Below are 23,745 nucleotides of genomic sequence, written 5' to 3'. Positions count from 1 at the left end.
TTTGTAAAAGACAGAAGGTGGGGGGAAAAAAAAATCACAAAAAGAAAAATAACAGGGCTATAAGCCAAGAACAATAGCACGGGTAAAACCTTCTAGGAAAAGTAGGACTTGGATATCTTGATGTGGTTCACACTGCTTTTGGAATTTCAGGAGAACTCTGATGTAACCTGTTGGGTCATATTTATTCACCATACATGGATGTTGTCTTTTGGATAGTTACACTTTGTTCTTCTGTATGTTTTAATTTTCTCTCTAGTTTCATGTGCAACTAATTTATGTATTACTAATTCACATATTGAATTAATTGAAGGAAACAGTCATCTCGGTGATCAGTAGAAGACTGCAGTACTGACTTAAAAATGAGGTTTGTAAGAGTAACTTGCAAACGTCAAAAGGTTTGGAAGTTTGGTTTGGGGAGAGAAACATCAACTCTGGATGGTTATTTTTTCTTACCTGCTCTACAGCAAGATGGGAAGCTGTGATTTCCCATATTCCTGGAGGTAGCTAGACAGGGAGATGTAGCCTCTCGCTCCATGTTGGCGCTGCTGTGGTCTGTCCCAGCCAAACCTGGGGAATGTAGACGCACAGGAAATATCTTTTTTATATTTAAATATAGTCAGCTTTCTAGACAAAACCCCAAATTTGAGTTAGTACCTGAAAAAAAGCTGTGGGTTAGCATTTGGCAGTTCATATTTTAGCTAAGGAAGAGTTCCCATATCCTGAAATGTGACCTGGCTCTTTGAGTCCTTGTCTGGTGTTTTCTTCCAGAGATGTTCTTGCATTTACAGGAAAAAGAAAGTGCTTGTGTTCAGACCTTACCTTCTTTGTTTAAATCAAGTTTGCTTATATGAGGATCACCTGAGGCAGAGGGAATGCTAGGTTTTAGGAGAGGTGTGAACGCATGATGAATAAATCTGTTTTAAGTAGGATGGATGAGCAAATAAGCTAAAAAAATGTGTGAAGCCCATTTCTGAAGGTTTTGGCTGTGGTGTGAAGTCTGCCACTCTCACGGTAGACGTCTTTACCCTGTTTCATCTAACTGCATGGAGTTGTCTGTGTGAAATACTGCCTGAAAAAAATGCCTGTGGCTAGTTGTGCTTTGTAGCGGGTATGTTGCTGGCATTACCTCTGGCTCGGCTGTACCAGACCTGACAAATAAAGGAAGCAGGGTTTCCCCCCCCCCTTTAAAGCGAGGCAAGTGTAGACATGGCTGTAGCGACAAACCATTAATAAAGCAAAAGGAATGCAGCTGTAAAACTTTAAATAATGACATGTAGCAAATAAATGTCAACATATTGGTTGTTGTGCCTGGAATGGAAATATTGCTAGGAAAATATGTAGCTTCAAGCTACAGTCTGGCTTTTTTTCCTTAAGAAAATAGCATTGGCGTGACGCTTAAACTCCGTTAAAGCTAGGGCTTTCAGATTTGGACTAGATGAACATGTCCTTTATTTGGGGGAGGGAGGTATTGTTTTACATCAGTTTAAAATAGTTCCCATGAACATTGCATTCTTTTAAAATAATCTTATATATGTACACACACAGAAACTATTGATACATAACTACATATATAACCAATGTAGTTTAAGATACAACTGCTGATTAAATCAATGTGTTTTCCATTGACAGCTGCTCACTCCGATATTTTTGCTGATGTTCAGTATTAGGCTTTTTCAATCCTTTTCTTAATCCCAAGCATTTAAGAAATGGTTCAAAAACCTCACATGTTCTCTTCTTCCTCATAATTCTAAACAAACAAAACCCCAAAAAGCTGAAATCACACTGCCTGACTACTTCCCCTCCACCTCTAAAACCCAGCAGTTATGAATATTGGTTGTGGACTTTCGTCTTTCTCAAAGCTAAAACCTGACATTGTGGACTAATGAGGAGCAAAGGGTCTAGGAAGAAGCTCCAAATATTGCAAAACTTCAGGGGGAAGATGCATTGAGCAAAGCTTCTGGGATGTTGGGGCAGATTTCTGTAATCCGTGTAACGGTTGGGTTGAGCTTTAGAATGATGAAGCCAGGGAGGCTTTGCTCGCCAATAGACTCGTGTTGCATCAGAGATCCTGATCCTGTGGGCTACAGGAGTGTTTAGCAAGTGTCCAAGGAATCAGGAGTAGTGGCGACAGTAGGACTAAAACACTACCAGACTCTGGGATAAGGCAGTTGATGCAGGCAGTAGATGGGACTTGGAATCCGGCAGAGGACATACCATCTTCCTGACTACTGTGTCTCAAGCTGTCTGAGAACTTATGTCCTGTAATTGAGTCTCAGATAAAAGGAAGGATTTCATTTAAAGTTGGATGAACATAGATTGCCTTTGTTCGTATCTCAGTACAGTGATGATTAGAAAAGTGTTTTCACGTGGTTAAGAACATCAGAAGGATCTGAGAGTCGTGCTAAATTTGGTACTGAGTTAAATTAAAATGCTGATCTTGAGATATACATCTGGAGGTAGCAGGGTTAAGTTTGCATGCCTGCTGAAAAACAAATACACTTTTAGTCTTCCGGTACTACTTAGATGTGAAAGGGGCCTGTGTGATAAGAATGAAAGGGTAGGTGTGATTTAGTCAGTGTGGGCACTGCTACCCCTTTTAAATGACACAAGTGGTCCTTATCAGCTGGAGAACCAGCTCCTGGTCAGGCTGATCTTTCTGATCATCAAGTTGCTCTGCAGGTGATGGGATTATGATGAGCTCTGGAAGAGGTTGATGTAAATGACGAGAGTATATTTCAACTAAACTATTGGTTTAGTTGTTAAGATTAAAAATTAAATAATCTAAATGTAAAGCCTAGCAGCATCTAGGGGCAGAGCAGGCATGGCATGGGAGTGTTAGGTTTACAGCAGTGGAACCACATGCTTCAACCCTGGTGAGGCTGGCTTAGTGCTTTGTCCCTTCCGGAGGAGGTGACTTAAACTCCTGGTTTATGGCTCTGTAGTCAAGTGCTCCATGTAAATACTAGATCCCACAACACTTTCCTTGCGAGCGGGGATTTCCCTTTTGCTCTTTGCCAAAAATTCCCCTCCTCTATACTCTGGTGGACTTGTGCCAGCTGATTACTGGCTGTTAACAGCCACCTAAGTCACAGCATTTTTTCTAACTTGAGTTTGTGATGTGTATGAAAATTCTATTCAGGAGGACTCTGGGATTCGCTGGCATGAGAGGTACTGAGGATGCTGGCTGATCAGCACTGGACCTGTAAGGTTGCTTTGCTTAGGAGTTCTTGTGCAGAAGTCTAGATAAGCTATGTGATTAGATCATCCATCTTATTCACTGAAGAACTGGATTATTGCTCCATAAAACAGTATGATGGTACCCTTAATGCTGAATTAAGACTTGTTTTCACAAAACAATTTCCTTGTGGTTTTAGTGATGCCTACATATCACATCAATTAACTGTGAAGGGGGAGGGCGTGCTGGAAGTGATGTGTGATTCTTCACAGATCCTTAAGTGAGATCTTCTGTTGTCCTCTGTAAGGCAAGGTGTTCAGAGGTGGAGATGTGCTGTCCCTCCCACTCCAGCAGAAGCCTTAACCCTTTGAATCATGATTAAGTGGGTAGTTTGTGCTGTTTACAGGGCCCTAGAAAGAAAATAAGGGTGTTTGGCTTTTAACTGTGGTTATCGAGTGAAACGGATGTAACATCTTAACCACACAGATGATGTAGTTCCAAGAACTGCGGTAGAAAGCAGGATGCTGGTTTTTAGGAACAGAACAAATCTCCCTCAGAGTGTCTTGGAACTTGCCTATTTCAGCTGTGCAATAAGGGCTGGGGATTATAATCGTGGGAAAGAGTGGAAATATAACTACTTGGTTTTTGGAAGCCTTGCATGGGAAGTTGACCTTCCATGCTCTTGATCTAACAGTTAAGACCTCTGTTCAGTGCCTCAAGTTCCTGTGTACATCGTGTTACAAAAGCAGGTGTCCTGCTTGGGTTGCTACCTCAGTGGCAAAATCTACTCCGATGCTGGTGATCTTCTAAAGTCAACGTGGGTTTTTCAGGGTCATTAACTGATGCCTCTCTTGCAGGAAGTCCGTTGAGGAAAATTCTCCATGAATGTACGTCACAATGATGATGACCGACCAAATTCCGCTGGAGCTGCCACCGTTGCTGAATGGGGAGGTAGCCATGATGCCTCACATCGTGAATGGCGATGGATCACAGCAGGTCAGTGAGCTTTGCAGAAAATGGCTGGTTTAGATGAACTATTGCTGGGCCACCAAGGGATTTTTAAGATGGGTAAGGTGGTTTCCCTAGCACTAGAGAGGGCAGAGTATTTTCTGGAAGGTAGAAATCTGTGCGTACCCTGGAAAGACATTAAAAGCAATGCTTTAAGTATTCCATTAAATTTAATGTGATTGTTTGCATATGTGTTCATTGAAGTTAAAATAATGGGATTGAAGTAATGGCTATAAATGCTACATATTTGAGGGCTTTGCGGAAAGTTAATCTCATGATTTACTTGTGCTAGCTGTTGTCCAGACATCTTGCATGTATCTGTGATGAGATTTTAAGAATTTAAAACAAAAATGCTGAGATTTTTAAAAAGGGAAAGAAGGAAAGAAATGAAGAATTGAAGATGAGTCCTGTGATGTCTGCTATTCTTTGCTTACCTGAATGTACTGGTCTCAGGAGTCCTATGTATTACCCTGCACTTCATTATAAGAAGCAGAAATGAATTGTGAACAGGCTTTTGAAGGAAGACAAGTAGTTACTTTCAACTTATAGCTGCTTTCATATTTTTCTGGGAGATGTTCTCTAATGAGCTTGATCAAAAGTAGATATAATGATTATAGGAGCATAACAATGTCTTCATGTCACGATACAGCTTGGAGGTTCAAGCTGCTAGTTGGTAGGTTACCAAACCTGTCATCTTGGGTTAATCTTTCTCTTTGTAGAACATCTACCCTAGCAATTTTTCTGTTACTCAATTTGGATTCCTTCTGATATGAGACATTTCAGCAAAGTATTTTAACCAAGGTAGAAATAAGCTGTCCTTCATGAATCAATATAAAATGTCATTCTGTTACTTCTCATTCCTTTGATCATTTGTTCCTCCTTCTAGGCTGTGTTTTGAGCTACACGAACCTTGAAAGGAAGAATAATTTCTGCTTTTCTTGTAAGCTTCTAAGTCTGTTAGCTTATCTGGGTTCTCATTATGATACAGATTTTCATTGCTGTGATTTTTATTATTTTTTTAAGTCGTTTCTGCACATCATGCTTCAACTTGAAAAAATAGAGAGGAAAGCTTTTAATGGCTTTATTTACCAAGTCCAATATGCTTAAGTGAAGGAACAATCTTATTGTTACTGGTTAGGATAATTGTTCTTTAAAAATATCCTTTCCTCCTTGCTGGAAACCATTTATCAGGTTAGACTGTCCTGTGGGTCCTTCTGTATTATAGAAAGAATAAATGAAGTCTTCTGAGCCCTTTTTTGAGATAGGGCTCGAAGTCCAATCTTAGAATTTCCCCATCAGTGCTGTTCAGGCAGCCTTGCTTGGCAGATGACTCCATTGCCTTTAAACTGGCTTCCCATCTAATGTTTTGGAGTAAAATGAATTGCTGATGTACTGGAAGTGCATTACTTCTTGCTTTTGCTGTGTGATGCAAATATGAGTCAGCAGAATAGTTCTGGGCCTGGTTCCTTTTCTGCATAAATGTTTCTTGGACGATGCTCATAGACCTTATCACCTTACCTCTATAAGTACTTGTAGTCGGAATACTAGTTTTCTGTGAGACCTATTTTGGCCTTTGGTCTGAATCAGCTTTAATATGTTGCAAAGCTTAGCTGCCTTTATGCTTTATCATTTTCATACTAGCTTTAGTTTGTGTCTTCACTTTTTAAAAGTACAGTTCTAAAATGGAATGAAATTGGAATAAATGCTTTGTTTGATCTTTGCATGTACTAGCAGCAAATTGACTGTGTTAATTGTTCTTAATGTGATTTGTTATGTAATGTAGAAGCAAATGTTACGTGTTTGTTGAAGGAGATTTATCCTAGTTACTAGTAAGGCAGGAACAGCCTTCAGATTAGATTCATGTAAGAATTACTTCCTTAAGAAAGATGGTTTATATTACTCCATAAATAGCTGATTTGATAAGGACATTGGCTTTTCCAGAGTGTAATTACAGGCTCGATCAGAAGCTGGTGGTAAGAAAGCATCATAGCTGAGCTGGTGGGAGGCGAGGTGTGTGGAGTTTTCCAGACCACTGTGTCTGGCATGCAGAGCAGTGCCTTGTGCTTCGAAGCTGATGGTACTTGCTCCTGAGGAGATGCTCTGGGTGCACTTGCTGTTGCTCCCCTTTACATGTTGCTGGATAAGTGAAGCCTCAGCCATGCCAGCATGGTAGAGCTGTGCTATAAGCTGTACCTGAAAACACTGAGCTTCAGAGAAAAGGCTTTTCTCAGAAGACCATTCTTACATATGTAGAAAAGAGCAGAGTGGAGCTGGTAAAACACCTGAGCTTTACCAGCAGCCAGATGGAGAGCCATGCAAAAGGCAATTCTGCCTGTAAACAGTCCTATATTGTAAAACAATTACATAGGAACATTCAGTTGTTTTATCTTCCTGGGGATAAGTGCTGCAGAGCTGTACAGAGCAGAACTGGGAATGTCTCTGCTTGCTTGACAGTAATCCCTCTTCTCTAGACTTCCCAAAATGGCATTTCTAGCACTGGCTTTTTTTTTTTTTAAGTTTCCCACACTTAGTTTCCACTACCGCTGACTATATTTAATGCTTTCATATCCCTTCCAGAGCTGCTGCTTACTCTGTTTCTGCTTCTAATCCACTTGTAACTCCTGTGGGGATTCAGGGAGCGATAATTAACCTTTTGGTCCAAGAATTTCAATGGTTTCCTGTAGATACTCCACTGTAAGCTCTAAAAAGCTTGGAGTATGAAGTGGAGGGCAGCTAGCTGTGCCATAGCATGTCTGTACAGAATGCTGGGTGATTTAGTTGGAGAAGTTTATTTCGGCTTGGTTTGCTTACTGCACCTGCAATGGTGTAGCAAGTTTTCTGCTTGCCTGCTCTTTGTAAAGGTGTGTTTACCAAACCTTGTTTTTTCACTATTTGGCTAAAGCCCAGGCACTTTATATAGTGCTGTGTGTGCTTGTTCTTTTTTTTTAGGGTCACACACTTCGAATAAGGGATGAGTACGTTTGAATGAGGAACAAGATTTGGTGCCTTCCTGTAGCACAAGAAGTCTGTGTACCTTGCAAGAGCTTGAAAGCATTTAGCTGGGTTTTATACTGTACCTGAACAGCAGCTGAGTTGAATGAATGAACTTTCTGCCAAAATTTAGAGTTACTTCTTCATAGTTTCTTGGAATTTTTTATATATACTTGCAGAAATGTCCTTTTAGGGAGAGGGGGAATACTTGCACAAGGGAGGCTTGTTTCAAGAAGAAAAATATTTAGAACTGATACACATATAAAATACCCGAGTTGAGAAGCATCAGTCCATGAAAAATGTCTATTGGATGAAGGATGATGAATTTCCTTCTCTCTAAATATACTGACTTTTACAGCAGATTCAGTTGTCTTAGGCATTTAGATTAGAACAGATGGCAGCCAAGTAGCATTAGCAAAGTTAACTCATGGGCAGTGTTTGCTATCTAGGGAGTCTCTAGAATGAAGTTTTCTGAAGGAATTTCAACCAAATGATGTTGGTGAGCAAATTCTGAGACTGTTCTCACAAATAAATTTCTTTGTGAATACAATGAAAAACAGAATTTGGTAAAACTTCATGAATCTTAATTTTCTTACCTATCAGAGCAATTTGTTATGCTGCTATACTGGTTTAATTTTTTATTTTTTTACTGTGTGTTTGGAGAGTATTTAACTTGTGATAAATTAGGGAGTTCAGGATCTGTCACTTGTGGGCTTTGCTATCAATAGCACTGATCATAAACTGACTGAATTGCTTCAAGTCTCTATTTTCTGTCCTATGGAAAAAAGGGTAGTTAAGCCCAGAAAACTATGATCAAATATTAATTTTTAAGTCACTGTTTTATTGCTTAAGATGTAACGTGTTCCCCGCTTTTTCTGACTGAAGGGAGGTTGAAAGTATTTGCCCTACCTTCTTCTGTGTGGCTGAAGGGGAATCCATTCCTGAGAAGAATATTGCACATAGAAAGATGTGAACTCTTTGGTCCTTCCTGTGGGACAGAGCTGGAAATTCATCCAGGTCTGGGGCACAGTCTTTTGAAGTGGAATAGAGAATGGGGACCCAAATGATTATTCTGGGTTTTGGGGGTTTGGTGGGTTTTTGCTTTGGTTTGTTGTTTGTTGGTTGTTTTTTTTTTTTTCCAGTGCTGCAATATATTCCAGAAGTTATACACTGTAGAAATTGTAAATGTGGTAGATTTTAATAATTTAAAGCATTTGTGGGGAACCTGTGGCTGGATCCCAGATGGTGCCTATGGTGCCGTGCCCCCCAGCTGTATGAAGCATGATATATCTAAATGGGGAAGGGAAAATTTGCCACACTGGAAAACGCTTAAGGCAGAGTTTTAATAAGCCAAAGCAGTGCAAGTGGCTGTTTGACCTTAGCGAGGAAAAGGTTCTCATAAAGTGGGAATATTTTAAAGCAAGCATTGGATTGTGTTGCATCACATGGATGCAAGTGAGTGTCTTTCTACTTGCTGCTGCACCTGTGCTTGCAGGTGATCTGCAGCAAAATAGTTAGGAGATGATGGCCTACTTTGGATGTGAATTTTCTTGTGTGTGCTTGAAAAACACTTGTATAAGTAAAGCAATACTATACAAAATAGGTAATAGCATGTGGCTTTGGTCCTTATCAGGTAGTGTTTTCTGTCTTTGTGTGAGACTGTTCATCCACAATGTATATCGTTTTATATTCCTGAACCTGAGCTTTAAGCCTGTGTTAGACTTTGCTGGCAGGTTGGTTAGTCTCTTCCCCTGGTCCCAGTAGGCGTGAGAGTTGGATAGTAGGAACCAGTGGGATGAGTGATGTGCATTTGGCTTGTCAAGAAAACTTCAGTCTGGACATAGAGCAATTGTTGCCCAATTGGGTGTGTGTGCAATGATAAATATTTATAGTAACTATGCAACTTAGTAACATTAATCAGTCTTAACAAACATGACTTTAAATAAAACATAGTAACATTCTTCAATGCAAAATAAATGCAAAAAAATGTGCGTTATAGAGATAGCAAGCTTTCTCTGAGGTTGCAGCAGGTAAGGGCTGGGCTTGAACACCGAGTGGATTAAACTGCTAAAGCAAACATCCGAGTACTTCTTCGGGAAAAGAAAAAGCCTTTGGGACTGTGCTGCTGACACCCTACTCGCAGCTGTCACAAGCTCCAGCTTTTGGGTAGTGAGGAGGTTGGGGGACTGAAAGTGGGCTGAAGTGTCCTCGGATGTCAGACCCCACCCTTGTGATGCTGCCGGGCAGCAGCGCGGGCTCAAAGTGACTTTTCAAGCTCTCTCTCCTCTTGTTGCCATCTCATAAACCTGCATACTCAGGATGATGAATATTGGAAGAGACATAGGGCAATTAAAGATCATCTGTGTTTGTTTTCATTAAAATAACAGCGTTCTCTTTAGACTTTTTTTATTGCTTTCCTCAGATTTTTAATTAAAAGCTTCAAAAACAAGGCGTTCTCATGAAGATCCCTTGTGTGGAAAGGAAACAGAAAAGCTGCGTTCCAGGCTGCAGAATACAGTTTTGTTGTTTTAGGAGGACATGGGGAAAAATAAATCTTTGAATTAGTTTGACATACTTAGTGTGTATAAACAAAAGAAGTCACAGTGTGCCTCGGTACGAGTTGTCCCAAGCAACTTGGATAAATTTAGGGCATTGACTGGAAGATGCCCAGTGTCTGATACTTGATGTGCGCTGGCTTCAGTGGTTTGTCTTCCACTATGTGCGCTGGCTTCAGTGGTTTGTCTTCCACTTTGTGGCTTGTTAGTTGGTGCTTTGCAACTGTAAGCTCTCGGGGGGTTATGGGTGGCATGGGGGGAGGGCAGAGGGGTTTGGGTGGTGGGGTGGATTACGGGGGCAAACCCTGGTACCCCAGCTTTGGGCAGAGAGGAGAGGCTGGGGCCGGCATGCAGCCTGCTGGAAGGGGTCTGCCTGCAGGGTGGGGGGCAAGCAGAGGGTCTTGCCCGAGGAGCATCCTGATCTGGGTCTGAGGCCACCTCAGGTACATGTGCTCGTGTGCTGACCATCCTCCCTTTGCATCCAGCCCTTGCTCCAGTGTTGACCCACATCAGTCACACGTCAGTTGTTCTTGATACAGCTGCCTTCCCCCAGCAACAGCCCATTAAGTGTTTTCTTTTGCTCCAAAGGTGGCTAATTTGAGCATTGGTGCAGAAGAATGTCTTTTAATATCTTCAGAACTTAATGATTACATTTTTCTTTTTACATTTTAGGAAATGACAGCTACAGTACTTTATTCCTATGCAGTTCTTGCCTACAGTATAACTTTTAAGTCCGTTATTTGCACTGATGGTTACTGGTTTAGCATGTGCTTTTCTGTACCACTGAGGCTGGAGGTTGATTTCTTCACTGTTCTGAGAAACCCTGCGTAGCTGGAAATGGCTGGGGAGACAACCTTTCCAGCTACAAAGCAAGCTTTGGAGGCACAGGGCCTTAGCTTGCTCCTTGGCTCTTGATTTTTCTTAAATTTTGCTGAAGTGAATGAATTTCACAAATGTTGGTGTCTCTTCTGTGACACAGAAAAATACCACTCTGAAAATGCGGATCTGCAGGTCTGCCATAATTTGGTGCAAGAGACCTACTTGGTTTAATAGAAGTCAAGCTTACTGACCTCCTTTGAACAGCTTTGTGCTTATATATGTATTTAAATGTTCAAATATCAATAAAACCAGATTGCTTATGGCTTTCAGCCTTGTAAATTGTTAGGAGATGAGATGGTACAAATCGTTCACATTTCACAAATACAATTTTGTGAACACTGAAGCTGAACAATTTACCTAAGAGCCTGGGAAACCAGGATTAATATTACTGGATTTTAGGTGAAAACCATGGTGAAACTTGCTGCAAATCATTGATTGAGAGAATAAGGCACTTTCCTGTAGCAGCAATATAATTTTGAAAAGGCCTGTGGCTTAATTGCACAGCTAATGGTTGAAAACTGCTATCCTTTCAATGTATTTGATATTTAACCTCAAACCAAAATTCCAGGTGAAAATATTTTGTGGACTTCTGTCTTTACTGAGCTGTAGTTTAAATTTGGGCAAAATAGTATAGTCCCTACCCCAGACAGGCAAGCCAGAATTGATTTTTGTTATCCTGCAGCACGCAATGGGGATTGTTGCTTTCTGACCAACTTAATCCCATGTTTTGTGGCAGTAACAAGTGCTGAGGTATTCGATTTTGTTTGGGGGTTTTTTTAATAAATATGAAATCTTTGAGCTGTTGTACCCTGGGAACTGTCAATAAGGAATTATTTCCATACATAAAACATTTGAATAGAAGCTACTAAATCCCAAGCTCTCCCCACAGGCTCGCAGTATGGGGGTGAAATCATGGTGGCCGCTGCCCTTTTGAGAAACAAATCTGCTGATGGAACAATTTTTGTGTTAAAAACCTGTGTAATTAGGCAAGGATAACTGTGCTTTATTCTGACCATCATAAACAGCTATTATTGGGGATATAATCTTGAAAATGGGTCTTTTAATGTGGTAATCCGAGGAATTATTTTCAAAGCACAACTGCAGGCGTGCTAAGGCAGACACGTGGGCTGGAGACTGACCTTTGCAGTGACTCCTGGAAAAAGAATTTGTAAATCATACCCTTCTGATAACTAACTCTGGGGGAAGACACGTGCCTCCTGTAGTAAGAGGAATCCCTCTCTCACAGTCTTACATCTGCCGTTAAGTTTAACTCCCTGCTGTAGAGAAAAGATCGAGCTTTTCCTGTAGAAGACATCAGTCTGGTTTAGGGTATGGATTTTGAGGAGTTGGACCAATTTCTTCCAAGGTGTGATGGTGTGCTGGAGCATCTGGTTTACATTAATCAAGCTTGTTAATAAATAACCAGCTTTAGAGCTGTTGGTTTAGACATATAATGCAAATGAGTTTATGAAATATTTTTATGATTCCTTGCTGCTTTGTATTCAGGCTTCTGGTTTGGTGTGGTTTTATTTATTTATTTATTTATTTATTTATTTTTTAAACCTGAATGACACTGCTTTGCTCTGCCTTCTTTTGACCTGATGCCCATACCCTGTTGTGGGTAATCCACGCCTATTCATAGCAAAAGAGCATTTAAATGCTGTCACTTAAATGTTGATTGTTTGGAGATTAGGGATGGAATGGCTTTGTGCCTTCTATCTTTTCTGAACCATTTATTGTGCTCTGTATGCTGGATCAGATCCACCCTGATCTGTACTCCCCAAGAAATTATTGTTGCAGACAAAATAACGGCTTTCATATGTCATTTTTTCCCCTGATTTTCAGCTTGTGCATTAAAAATGTTGCTGGAATAATGGGTTTCTGTAGGATTACTGTAATTCAAAAGGTCATCTACGTAATAATTATTTTAGGCATTAAGCTTAAGAAATTCAGAAAGACTACATTAATTCTGTCTTTCCAGATTGAATGATTAAATTCTGCATGCAGGTGTCCCAGAATATAAAGACCAGACCTAAATTTAGAGAGTTTTCACAAAAAGATATCAAACTAAATTTTCAATTTCTACCAAGATTAATCCAGATTTTGACTGAACTTCTAACAATGCAAAGTGAACAGAAGTGTGTTTAAATTATTTGAATAAAAGTTTAACAAGCAGCAAGAGCATGGGATCACTGGTTGACAGTGAAACTCTCCATTAAAGAAATAAATCTAAATTATAAGTTTTAAAACCATGATTTTAGACACCTGAAAATTAATAAAGATGAGTACAACATACACTGAACTGGGATGTGTGTTTTGGTGCTTCCTGGTCTTCATAGGATTCCCATCATCTGCAGAATTGAGCAATGGGAGTCTGGGGTGCTATTTTGATTTAAAAAAAAATAAATCTTGAATTTGTTACTAAATAAATAGTTTTTTACTTGTTTTGTGTGCAACTATTGAACTGTGTGTGTGTCTGTGGATTTTGCTTAACTGAGATCTGCTATGCGTAGGACTGAAAGATAAATTTTAAAAAATGTGATGGATCAACTCCCCTTACAGTGCCAAAACCTTTTATTCCTGTGAACTTGAAATCCTGGTATGGCTTGGTGTTCTATGGTGGAGTTTTATTATGTGTTCTCTGCTTTCGTGTGCCAGTAGTCTGATAGATATGGACATATATCTTCAGCATTTGTCTAAGTTAAACACACTGTCAAGAGTTGTGTGGTGGAGCCCAAAGCTGTAGTTCTCATCTGCACACCACTGAGTTACATCTTTATTTCAGCTCATAAAATTTAGCTGAATATGTAGGCTTTACGTCTCTACTGGCTCTTGGATCCTGCTGCTACCCAAAGATACCAGTCTGTTCCCTCCCTGCCCCCCATACTTCTTCCAAAGTACAGATAATACCATTGTTGGGTTGGAGGTTTAATTTTTGAGGATCATGGTGAAACAAATACGTTTTTTTTCCTCTTTTGGCAGGTCTTTCTGGTTCAAGTTAATCCAGGTGAAACCTTTACAATAAGGGCTGAGGATGGAACCCTGCAATGCATCCAAGGTAAGAGGATAGACAAATGTGTGGACGAGCATTGCTTGCTTGATGGAATACTTGTTCTCTCATCTCCACAAAAACGTGATACGCAGTTCTGAAAATATAGTGAAGCACTTTAGAGTGAGAAGTTGCAGACATGACTGCTGTATGTGTTACAGTACTTCAGTATCTTGAAATGAGTCATGAATTTCTTGCAAGTCCAGGAGACTTTTCTCTCTGTTCAGTCATTTATCAGCATTTTTTAATATGCATATTTCCTTATAACCAAATAGTAAATACAAGTCAGAGATCCCAAATTAGATTAAAAACTAGTAACAAATTAAGTGGATATCCATGGAAAAACTATTTTGTTTTCATTCAGGCATTGGGAGGAATAGAAAACGAGTAGGGAAGTACAGACTTTACAGAGTGCTTGGAGAAGTCAGATTGTGTTTGAGCCGATTTTTAAATTGGCTCTTTAGAAGCACAGCCAGTTAATTATGTAGTATTGAATAAAAGCATGTAAGCAGTCTTTTGACTGCTGTTTTACCTCTCGGTAAAATTGTACAAATATGATAAATAGTGCTTGTCTTTTTTAGAAGAGAGAGCCCCCACAAAATCTTTTTGACATCTCTGAAGGGAGAAGCAACAAAAGGCCTTTCAGGTTGTATATGAAGTACGGTGAAGAGGTTTTCTAGCTGGTGGCAAATACAGCTTTGAAGTGAATCAGATATTTCCCTAGGTATAACGCTTCTACAATAAATGCAGGAAGGTTAAATAAAATTTTAAAGGCAGTAGGCTTTGTGTAGCTGTACTGCTAATACTGTTTTAAGTGATATTTTTTGAGCTTATGCCATTACTGTATTTTTTTGAGAAGGGAGGTAGGTGGTGTTGCCTCCCCCATCCTTTCCAGATCTTACACCATTAAGCAGCAATCTCAGTGGGCTATTAATTCAAAAACCTTTCCTAAAAAAGTAATAATAATAGGGGAAATAAAGTCAGTTTAATAATAATTGTTTAGCTAGTGAATTGCCCCTGTATTTTGACTGTGAATTTAAAATCTAATCAAAGACTATTTCTTAAACTTCATCGAATAATAACATCATACTGCTCAAGGATAACTATGCTTTTTATTAAATTTTGGGTTAGAAGGGACCCCTGGAAGTCACCTTACCCAACCTTCTGCTGAAAGCAGGGGTAGTGTCAGAGGTGGATGGGGTTATCTGCCACCTCCTGAGTTGTGAAGCTCTGAGGATGGAGGTTGCTCTTGGGGAAACGGCTCCCGTGCTGCACCGCTCCCATGGGGAAGAGTTTGTCCTTTATGTCTATTTGAAATTTCCCATCTTGCAGTCTCTCTGCATCTTTCCTGTGCCCCCCTCCCCATTTAAACAGCGGAGGACTTGGTGGTTCTTGCTTGAAATTTCATCCTTATGGAAATGACAAATTAATAGTTGCTTGAGATTAGACGTTACAGAAGCTTCCCTGAACGCCATCCAGGATTATTCGGTCTTGATGAGCAATAATAGCAGCAATTTAAAACTGCTTGTTAAGATTTATAGCCAACATGCTGTGTGGTAAGAAATTGGTTCACGTGGCAATTAACAGAGGAATAAAACTGGCTACTCCTTTTATTTGAAATGAATGCTTTATATCGGTTAGTACATAAAAAATTTCCATTACAAATATAATTATGACACCACTTATTTATTTTTTTCATGCTCAAACTGTTGTTCAGACAGTGTATTTAAATGAGTGCAACTTGAAACCTCCTGCTTCTGTATTCCCTGTAATTTAACATGTTTGTGCCAGTGGGACTTGTTTGGTACTCATCAGCAGTCTTTCATAAAATTAATTTAGAATTTATAGTATGATTGTCTCCTTTTTTTGGTAGAGCTACAGTATTGATTGCCAAAGCACACGTGTGTGTTTGCATACACTCTTAAGTTTGGTATGAAAATTCTGATATTCTTTTCATGCAAAAGCATCAGCTCCTACTTCATTGTGAAATATTTATATTGATGAAGTAAGTACATGCTTTAAACATGGAGGAGCACCTGACTGTATTGTTGTTGCTTTTTTTTTTTTTCTTCTTTTGGTAAAGCTGTGTTTACAGTGCAACTGTGGAATTTAAGTTAATCGTGATCTATTGTGGAAGAAACTGTAATTAGCCAGCAAATAGATTAGGTTTCGTGACAGTTCTGTTTTTCCTGTGCTCTGAGGTTACTGTAAAAGACAGGCTTATTTTGTGTGCAGCGGTTTTGGAAATTACATACCCCCTTGCTCCACAAAACTTACAATGTGTTTTGTTGTTTTGGTTTTTTTTTCTGTGTTAAGAGTATTCTGTATGTTTAAAGGTTAACATATTCCCTATATGTGGGGCATCACTCAGACAATAATAATGCATTTTCCTTTGCTCCCACATTGCACTGTGATTACCAAGCTATGGAATAATTTTAGCACAAAGTTAAGGCAGCATGAAAGCCTCGTTTTAGGCAGTGTGTAAGCTGTGAGCTGGTAGCTGAACGGACGATGCTCACTTTCCTTACTGCCACGTATTCAGTGTTACTCAGTGTTACGACGTAAGATGTGCTTGTAAATAGGATTGTTTTGTATTCGCATAGTATGAAGGACTACTTTATAATAAACTGTGTGATTCTTCTGAGTTCAGGAAGTGAACACTTACTAAAAACTTGATGTCATGCCTTGGTTACACTAAATTCTTCAGGGTATAGGAAAGCTGTTTTTTCTTTTGTCATGTATTGGTTTTGCAGAGGCAGCTAACTTTGTTTATGTAGAGTGATTGTTTTTTATTTTTGTATTGTTTTATCTTTGTGAAAGCATTTTTTTTTTAGTATTTGCCTTTTTGAGATGTTTGAAATCTTTAGTTTGTGTTCCTGAAGCCTGTTTTGGATGTCCTGTGAACCACTGCTTTTGTTATCCAGGACACCCTTTGGATTCATGGTTATGGCATATCTGGGCATGGATGGGGATAATGTGTATTAGAGGACTGACATGAAAATAGCAGAGAAAAAGAAGATTTACTGAATCTTCATTTGTCTTCTCAAGGTTGGAAGACAGACACTTGTTTGAGGAAAACCTTTGTGGAACGTCCTCTGTTTTAAACACCCTGAAGTGTAATTAGCCACTAGTTGAATAATCTCTGTTTAAAAACAAAAAGAATAGAAACACATTCGAAGGTCTCACATGTTCTGGAATAGTAGAAAGATCAAAACCCCAAACATTTCTTTCAATTCCTTAAGGTTTCAACAGTAATATAATCAGTGAAAACATAAAAAATAAAACCACCCCAACCCCAAACTGAGATACTACCCTCCTAAAATACTATAAAACTGGAATAAATGTGTGGTTTTGATTGGATGAGCAGTGTGTTACAGCACGTGCTGTCTTCATTCCTGTTTTCTATTTGCCTGTAGCCAGAGGTGACTAGTTTAAGACATTGATTTACAAGCCCCATGGATCACGGTGGGGGGCTGGATTAAGCAGCACATGGTAACTACAGAGGCTGGGAGAAGTTTATCTGGTCAGTGGGCATGAAGAGAGGGTCTGTGGTTTCCTTGAGAGGACAGATTTAGAGGGATGGATAAATCTGGGCTGTTGGAGAAATGCGGCCCTTGAGGACAGGGTCTGTATGGCACAGTCCATGTGTTGGCTTATTTAAGGAGGCATCTGAGTGGTTCCAGGTGCTCGCAACAGAACCTGTGATACTGGCTGACTTTCTAAGGGTTTGCCTTCTCCATCCCACCTAATAAAAGAGATGCAGTGGCATGTGACTTTTGTAGCCTTTATAACAGCAACCAAATAAAGGAATAAAGAAAGGAGATGCTGGGGATTAATTGAGAAGAATCTCTTTTTTTAATGGTTATTAGGAGTTGGATCAGGTGGGACCTGATGCTGCCTGTGCAGGCAGGGGCCTTGCTCTCCTGCCTGCCCCGACTGCTAAACCCTTGAGCACTTGCTCAACACTGAGACTGGCCACCTGGCCTGTGTTATAAAGTGCGAACACAAAGCACATCCTTAATATTTGTGTGCTATTGGATGACCAGTCTTTGTTCCTTTTAATGACAAAGTATTAGTATACTTCCTCTGAAAATCACAGTATCCCTGGGGAACAGGGAGGAAAGCCCTGGTCGTCCTCTGCTGCCACCCACCTGGGCTAAGTTTTGGGCTTTAACTGCAAAACTGTACCTCTGTGGGTGGTTAAAAGATCTCTGATTTAGAATCTTAATTCAGTGTTTTTGAGTGATGAAATGTGTATATGTGCTGTATCATCAGTATTTTAAAAGCTGCTCTTTTTATATAGTTTTGACAGATAATAAATACTTCATAAATACGTCAATACTTTAAATACTTCATTTCCTTTCTGCATTTTTCCACTTAATTTTTCATCAAACTGAGTGGACTGTTGCTAGCTCTGCAAGGAAAAGACAAGGGCAAGGCATATCCTCACTCATTTCTTTGCTCGCTCTGACTTTGTATTCCCCTTATATGAATGATTCCTTCTAGCTGGTGCTTTGGGGTAACCACACTATAAATGAAATATGGAAGAGAGGGAGAATGTGGATCTGATCAGCTGCAGAATGGAACTGAAACGCCCACCCTGTATTTGGAAAAAAAACTTATTCTGCTTTCTGAATTTTAGAGTAAATAGAATCTGGGTGAATCTGACATGTTCAGGAAATTTGTCCTTCTCTAGGGACTGATTGAAGGGTGATGTTTTTAGCCAATATCTTAAGATCTTTGATAGGAACTTCTATTGCTGCATGAGAATCATGCCATATACTAAATTATTTGAAAGTCCAACAGTTTGTGCATAGTTTGGGGCAGTGGAGCTGTACCCAAGAATCTTGCAGTCCTTTTTCATACTGGAAGGCAATAATGCCAAAGCGTTCATGCACGCTATGGTACTAATAATATGGACAAAATTATTATTCTGGTGCCACTCAAACTTGCTTGTGACCCACGTGTTGAAAATAAATAATAAAAATCAAAATTCCTGGTGTATTCTGTCTAGCCTATGCTGTTGAAAAGACCCTCTTGAAAATTCTTTGTTCAGTATCACAGCACTAGGTTTGGAATAGTGAAGCACAGAATTTATGTACAAAGAAGACAAATATACTAATGACAAGAAATTATGCTTTCATTCTAGAATGGCACAGGTGAACAAGGCTCTGATTAAATGGGCTTTTTTGATGTTTTCAAGGACAAGATAGAGATGTGCAATGGAAAGGAGGATTTGTAGCTATATTTAAGTATGAATATCTGTGTAGTAGACAAGGACCTAAATTGCCTTTGGGTGGTTACATTTTGAAATGATAAAAACATGATAAACATACACAGTTTTACTAATACTAATATTTGTTTCAAGTGATGTTTGCAAGTTTTTTGCCATTGACACTGAACTTGAAGTGCTACAGGGCTCTTGCTTGTTCTTATCTTGTAAAACAAAGAATGCAAGAATTAAATTTTAGTGCTGCTTTTTCTGTAGCTCTAGAAGTGAGTAACTCAAGAGAAAGGCCAGAAGTATGCTAAAAATCTAGCAGTGGTTTCTCAAATGAAAGATTTCCTGGAATTATTATTCCCTTAATTTGGTGGGTGGGTGTGGTTTGGTGTGGTAATGTGAAGGAATGGATAATATTAAAAGCTAAATAACTGTAGATTTATATAGGGTGATTGTGTGTGTCAGTGAAATAAGGCTGTTTGGTCTTAGTCTAAGCAAAGCAAAAAAAAATTTTTTTTTTTTTCCTTTAGTATGAGATTGGAAATGAGGAAGTGAGTCAGTTTCTTGGAGGGAAGGAAAGAGTTGAAAATAGATGGGACATCGTGTAAGCATATGAGTGGTAACTGTGGCGTGTGGGTGGGGACAGAGGAATTGAGATGGAAGTGGTGAAGGGCACACACGAGAGAACTGGTGGATGTCAGGTCAGAGACTGGAGAAGGAAGAAGCCTAAGGAAGTGGAATAAAACCATACAGGTTCAGGTAGCTGCCTGGCTTTACAACGCTGCAAGCTTTCCTGTTGCATCCGCTGCTGAGAGCATCCCCTCCATCACTGTGTAGGTGCAGAGGCAGATGATGGGCTGCTCCTCAGTGCACCTGGCTTGTTTTCAGTCTGAGATGAAGTAATAGCAGCACCTGAAATCATGCTGCTTTGTAGAGGTTTCCAGAAGACTGGAAATACACTTCAATCAAAGGGCAGCTCGTGAAATCTGAGGGGGGAAGGTGATTTAGGCACTTGAGAGCAGCCACTGCCTGTAGACTGGTGAGAGCCGGGGGCTGCCAGGGGGCCAGGCTGGTGCAGCAGTGCATAGGATCTGTTTGCTTTCTATAATTATCTGATGAATTCTCAGAATATGGCCCTGAGTTAAGTTATAAGAAATGAATTTATGACTGTTTTCAAAATATGCTGCAAAGTACTGCAGTGATCAGAACATAAAATTCTGCAAAAGTGGGAAGAGCCAACGTCTTCTTTAGCATGTCTGTCTTCTGTCTGACACCAGTTGTGTGTCTGCATGAGGTCAGGCACGCTCCTGGGACACGGAAAGGGCTCCTGGAGGCACGCGTGCCAGGGCGCACAGGAGTGGGACAGACTGGACATGCCTTGGCTATGTCAGGGAAGGGAGGGGTGAAATGCAGGGTGAGCTCTGATTTTTGTCTCTGCTTGTTTTTCCAAAGCGTTTCAGCTCTTTCCACCTACGTGCTGGTGTGCAGACTGGTTACACAGTATGGAAAACTTTCTGTAGGAAATGCAGCTTCAGTTCAGATTGTTTTGGTCATTAGGGTTTGGGAGCAAAACAGTTGTGTGTGGTGGTATTTCACAGCTGCCCTTTTGGTATTAAATAGCTTTTGTTTACATATAGTTTATAAAATTTTGGCTTGATTTCTCTCTCTTTTACACTAAGGGCCCTTTTCACCCTAATATGTTTTACAACATAATTCTTACTACTCATTTACATCATATTACTTGACTCATGGTACTTGATAGATTCATTATTTGATGGAAAAGTCAGGCCTCCAATATCCATTGGCCTCCTTGGTGTATCAACACATTTAAGTAAGGTTTTGATTTATTAAAGTTCTTTCTATTTATGGACAAATGAGAAATTATCAGCACAAGCATTCTCCAAAGCAAAACTGTGGTGGAAACCTCTAATCTGGAAGAATCCCATGTTGCCGTTTATAATTCATATCTAACCAAGCTTTGCTGTATTGGCCAAAATATTTGTTTCTTCCACTAACAGAATCAGTGTTAGCCTTTAGGGGCATTTTCACTATCTTCTAGCTTGCGTCACGTCAGTGTGTTGCCACTGGTAGCACTGGCCTATCCTCAGGCCTGGGTTCAGCTGTGCCCCTCCTGTTGGGATATTACCCATAGTGTGCTCCATAGGGTTCAGTTGTTAATACCGAACCATATAATCACAACAGATACTTTATTTTCTCATTGTGGCCCCCTTATTAACCAGAAAATACCAGAATTTGCAGCGGAGCCTTTTATCCTCTGTGTAATTTTTGGTGACTCTACCTGCATTTCAGATATGGAGCCATTTGGCCTCTTAGTGTTTGGTCGCCTGAGGTCTGGCTTGTGCATCATTTGTTCCTTCCGCAAGCAATAAATAACATATTTCCATACTTTAGTGAAACTTGTGTGAAAATCTTCTGAGAGAAGAGAGCAAAGGGATGCTAACAGAGTAGATTTTCCCCTCGTTACTGTCAGTGAGATCATAGCACCATTCTCCTTTCATCTCACAGGTTTTGTTTTTAGCACACTACAATAAAGTATAGGAAGCCATGTAAGAAGCCAAAAGTAAACAATAGGATGCTTTGTTTACTGTGTGAATAATCATAGCTTCTCCATTTTAAATCTGATAATGCTTAGAATAATCATGGGAAATTTTTTTGCATGTGTGTGGATTAAATCTTGAAGATGATGCACCTGCACTAGTAGATTTGCTGTGTAGAATATCTAGTCCTTTAAAAATACCTTTTGATTAAAATATAATGAATTGATAGCTGTTACTTAATATAACTTCCTTGAGAGAAGACAAAAGAAAAAAGAAGCAGCTTGACACATAACTAAAGTTTAATTTGGCTTCCCTGTTCCAAATCCTAAAGTTTGAATGTTTTACACTACACATTGTAGTGTAGAGAGGAGAGAAGGAGAGAGAAATACTGCTGAAATTGGAAATATTTCTGAAACACTTTTGAGATGTGGAAACTCAAGGCATTCTGCAACAGCATCCACACAGAGTCAGAGGGATGGCCACAGCCTTTCCCAGCACTGCGGCCCCTTCCCGGGGAACGCGGGGCCGTGCTGCCGGCATGCCTCTGCTCCAGCCATCCCAGGATGGGACCTGGCAGCCAGCACCGTGTCCTGCTGACGTGGCCTCCCGGCAGAGGAGCTTCGGCGGAGGAGAGGGACAGGGGCTGAATCATCAGCAGGATGAGAAATAAATTTTAAGACTCCAACTATTGCATTTAGCAAGTATATAAAAACAGGGTGTCCTGCTTCACAGCAGAACAACATGTGAATGAGCAGAGAAGTAGTTCATGAAGTTTGTCCTTTGGTAAAAATGAAGATTTTTGTGTGCATATATATAGGGTTTTTTTGAATGACTAAGGATCTGCTGCTGGGAAATGCATTTACCTCTAGAATTAGGACAGCAGACTTTAAAGACAAATGTTAGAACATATGGTCTGGGCTATAATTTCAAACTTTTTTTGGTTTTGTAAACATGCAGGACTTGTATTTGGGGTTTATGTCTGTCCTTATTTTACTTGTGTGTGTGTGTGTGTGTGTATATATATATATATGTGTGTGTGTCTGAAAGGATCAGTAAGTGTGGTACCTTCAAACTGATTTGAAGGGTGCTTGGTCAAGCAGTGTCTCATACCAGCATACTATCAACTTCTAAATGTCTCCCAATATCTGGATCTCTGCCCAATACACAGAGAACCTAGGTGAGTGTATTGGTATCTGAAGGAATGCTTGAGTTGTCAGTGTTGGTCCTGTTCAAATGCAAATAATCCTACAGACCCAGTACATTCCAAGCAGGTGTCAGGATTTAAAAATCCAAGATCTGCATTCTTTACCTAGTCTTCTCAGACTACAGTTACTGCAAAGGCCTTAGTCAGTGCTTTTGGTGTTTTTAGTGTATTAATGCAGCTATATACTTCTAAGTTAGTAAAGCAGTTCTATTCATTTTTCTTAATCTGAAGCAATTATATTTATTGACCAGAAGAGTCAAGAAAGTATTCCGTCAACCTTATTAAGTCCATTGCTGCTCCTCTCGGGCAGATGTTTGATTTCCTATACTTTCTAGTCTTTATCCTCTTTGATTTGGGTTCATGTTTGTTTTGTACATGCAGTGAAAACTCTTTATGGTGCAATACAATTTGCAGTGTTAGATAAAGATTGGCATTTGCAAAATAAAGCTATCCTAGCACAAGCTGTTAGAACTAGAAATAGTTCTTCATATAATTTTATCAGAAAAGTCTTATACAGTTTTTCAGTCTCCTGGAGAGGAAAAAAAATACAAGGAAGTAGGACACCAAGAAGGATGACAAATGTGCAGGTATCCTAGCTTTGCTGTAGTGAGCTTTCTCTAGGATACCAGATCTGACAAGCCTTTGTGCGTGTGGTGTGACATGCAGTAGGACATTCCTCTTCTGATGATGCAGAGTGAATTCTGGTAACTCAAGTCCTGCCTGTTCCCCTCCCCAAAACCAGAAGTAACTTTTGTGGTAATTGGCATTAACCTTGATTAAAAGAGAATATATTATTCAAATGAGAGGAACAATTAATCTTCCAGGTCTGTGCTGCCACAGGCTGCTTCTACAAAGCTTGTGCGTCGTGTTGCTCACTGTCTATGTGAATAGATTTAACACCCTCAGATCTCTTTGAGGAAGAGGCTTAAGCTGGGGTGATATAGATTTATTGTGTTTAACCTGTTATTCAGTTCAGACTTTCCAGTGGAGAAAATACTATTTCTGATCATGGTTTTTCCCAGATTCTGCTACCTTGTAAGGACTCAAAGTGTGTATTTAGTAGATGAGTTCCTCAAACACAAGTGTGTGAGGCTGGGAAACCATG

At 39.8% G+C, this 23,745-nt stretch overlaps 1 protein-coding gene across 1 annotated transcript in view; it reads left to right on the top strand.

Moving 5' to 3' along the window:
• FNDC3B (fibronectin type III domain containing 3B) overlaps window positions 1-23,745 on the top strand; it is a 208,998-nt gene that overhangs the window by 35,728 nt on the left and 149,525 nt on the right. Inside the window, exons 2-3 of the mRNA XM_074912198.1 lie at window positions 4,033-4,171; window positions 13,591-13,666. Of these exons, the coding sequence (XP_074768299.1) occupies window positions 4,061-4,171; window positions 13,591-13,666 (187 nt within the window). The 5' untranslated portion in view covers window positions 4,033-4,060. The remainder of the gene's footprint in view (window positions 1-4,032; window positions 4,172-13,590; window positions 13,667-23,745) is intronic.

The sequence above is a fragment of the Athene noctua genome, chromosome 8 (genome assembly GCF_965140245.1).
Source record: "Athene noctua chromosome 8, bAthNoc1.hap1.1, whole genome shotgun sequence".
Taxonomy (NCBI): Eukaryota; Metazoa; Chordata; class Aves; order Strigiformes; family Strigidae; genus Athene; species Athene noctua.
The sequence above is the reverse complement of the archived record's forward strand: the minus strand, read 5'-3'. Positions and strand labels throughout refer to the sequence as shown.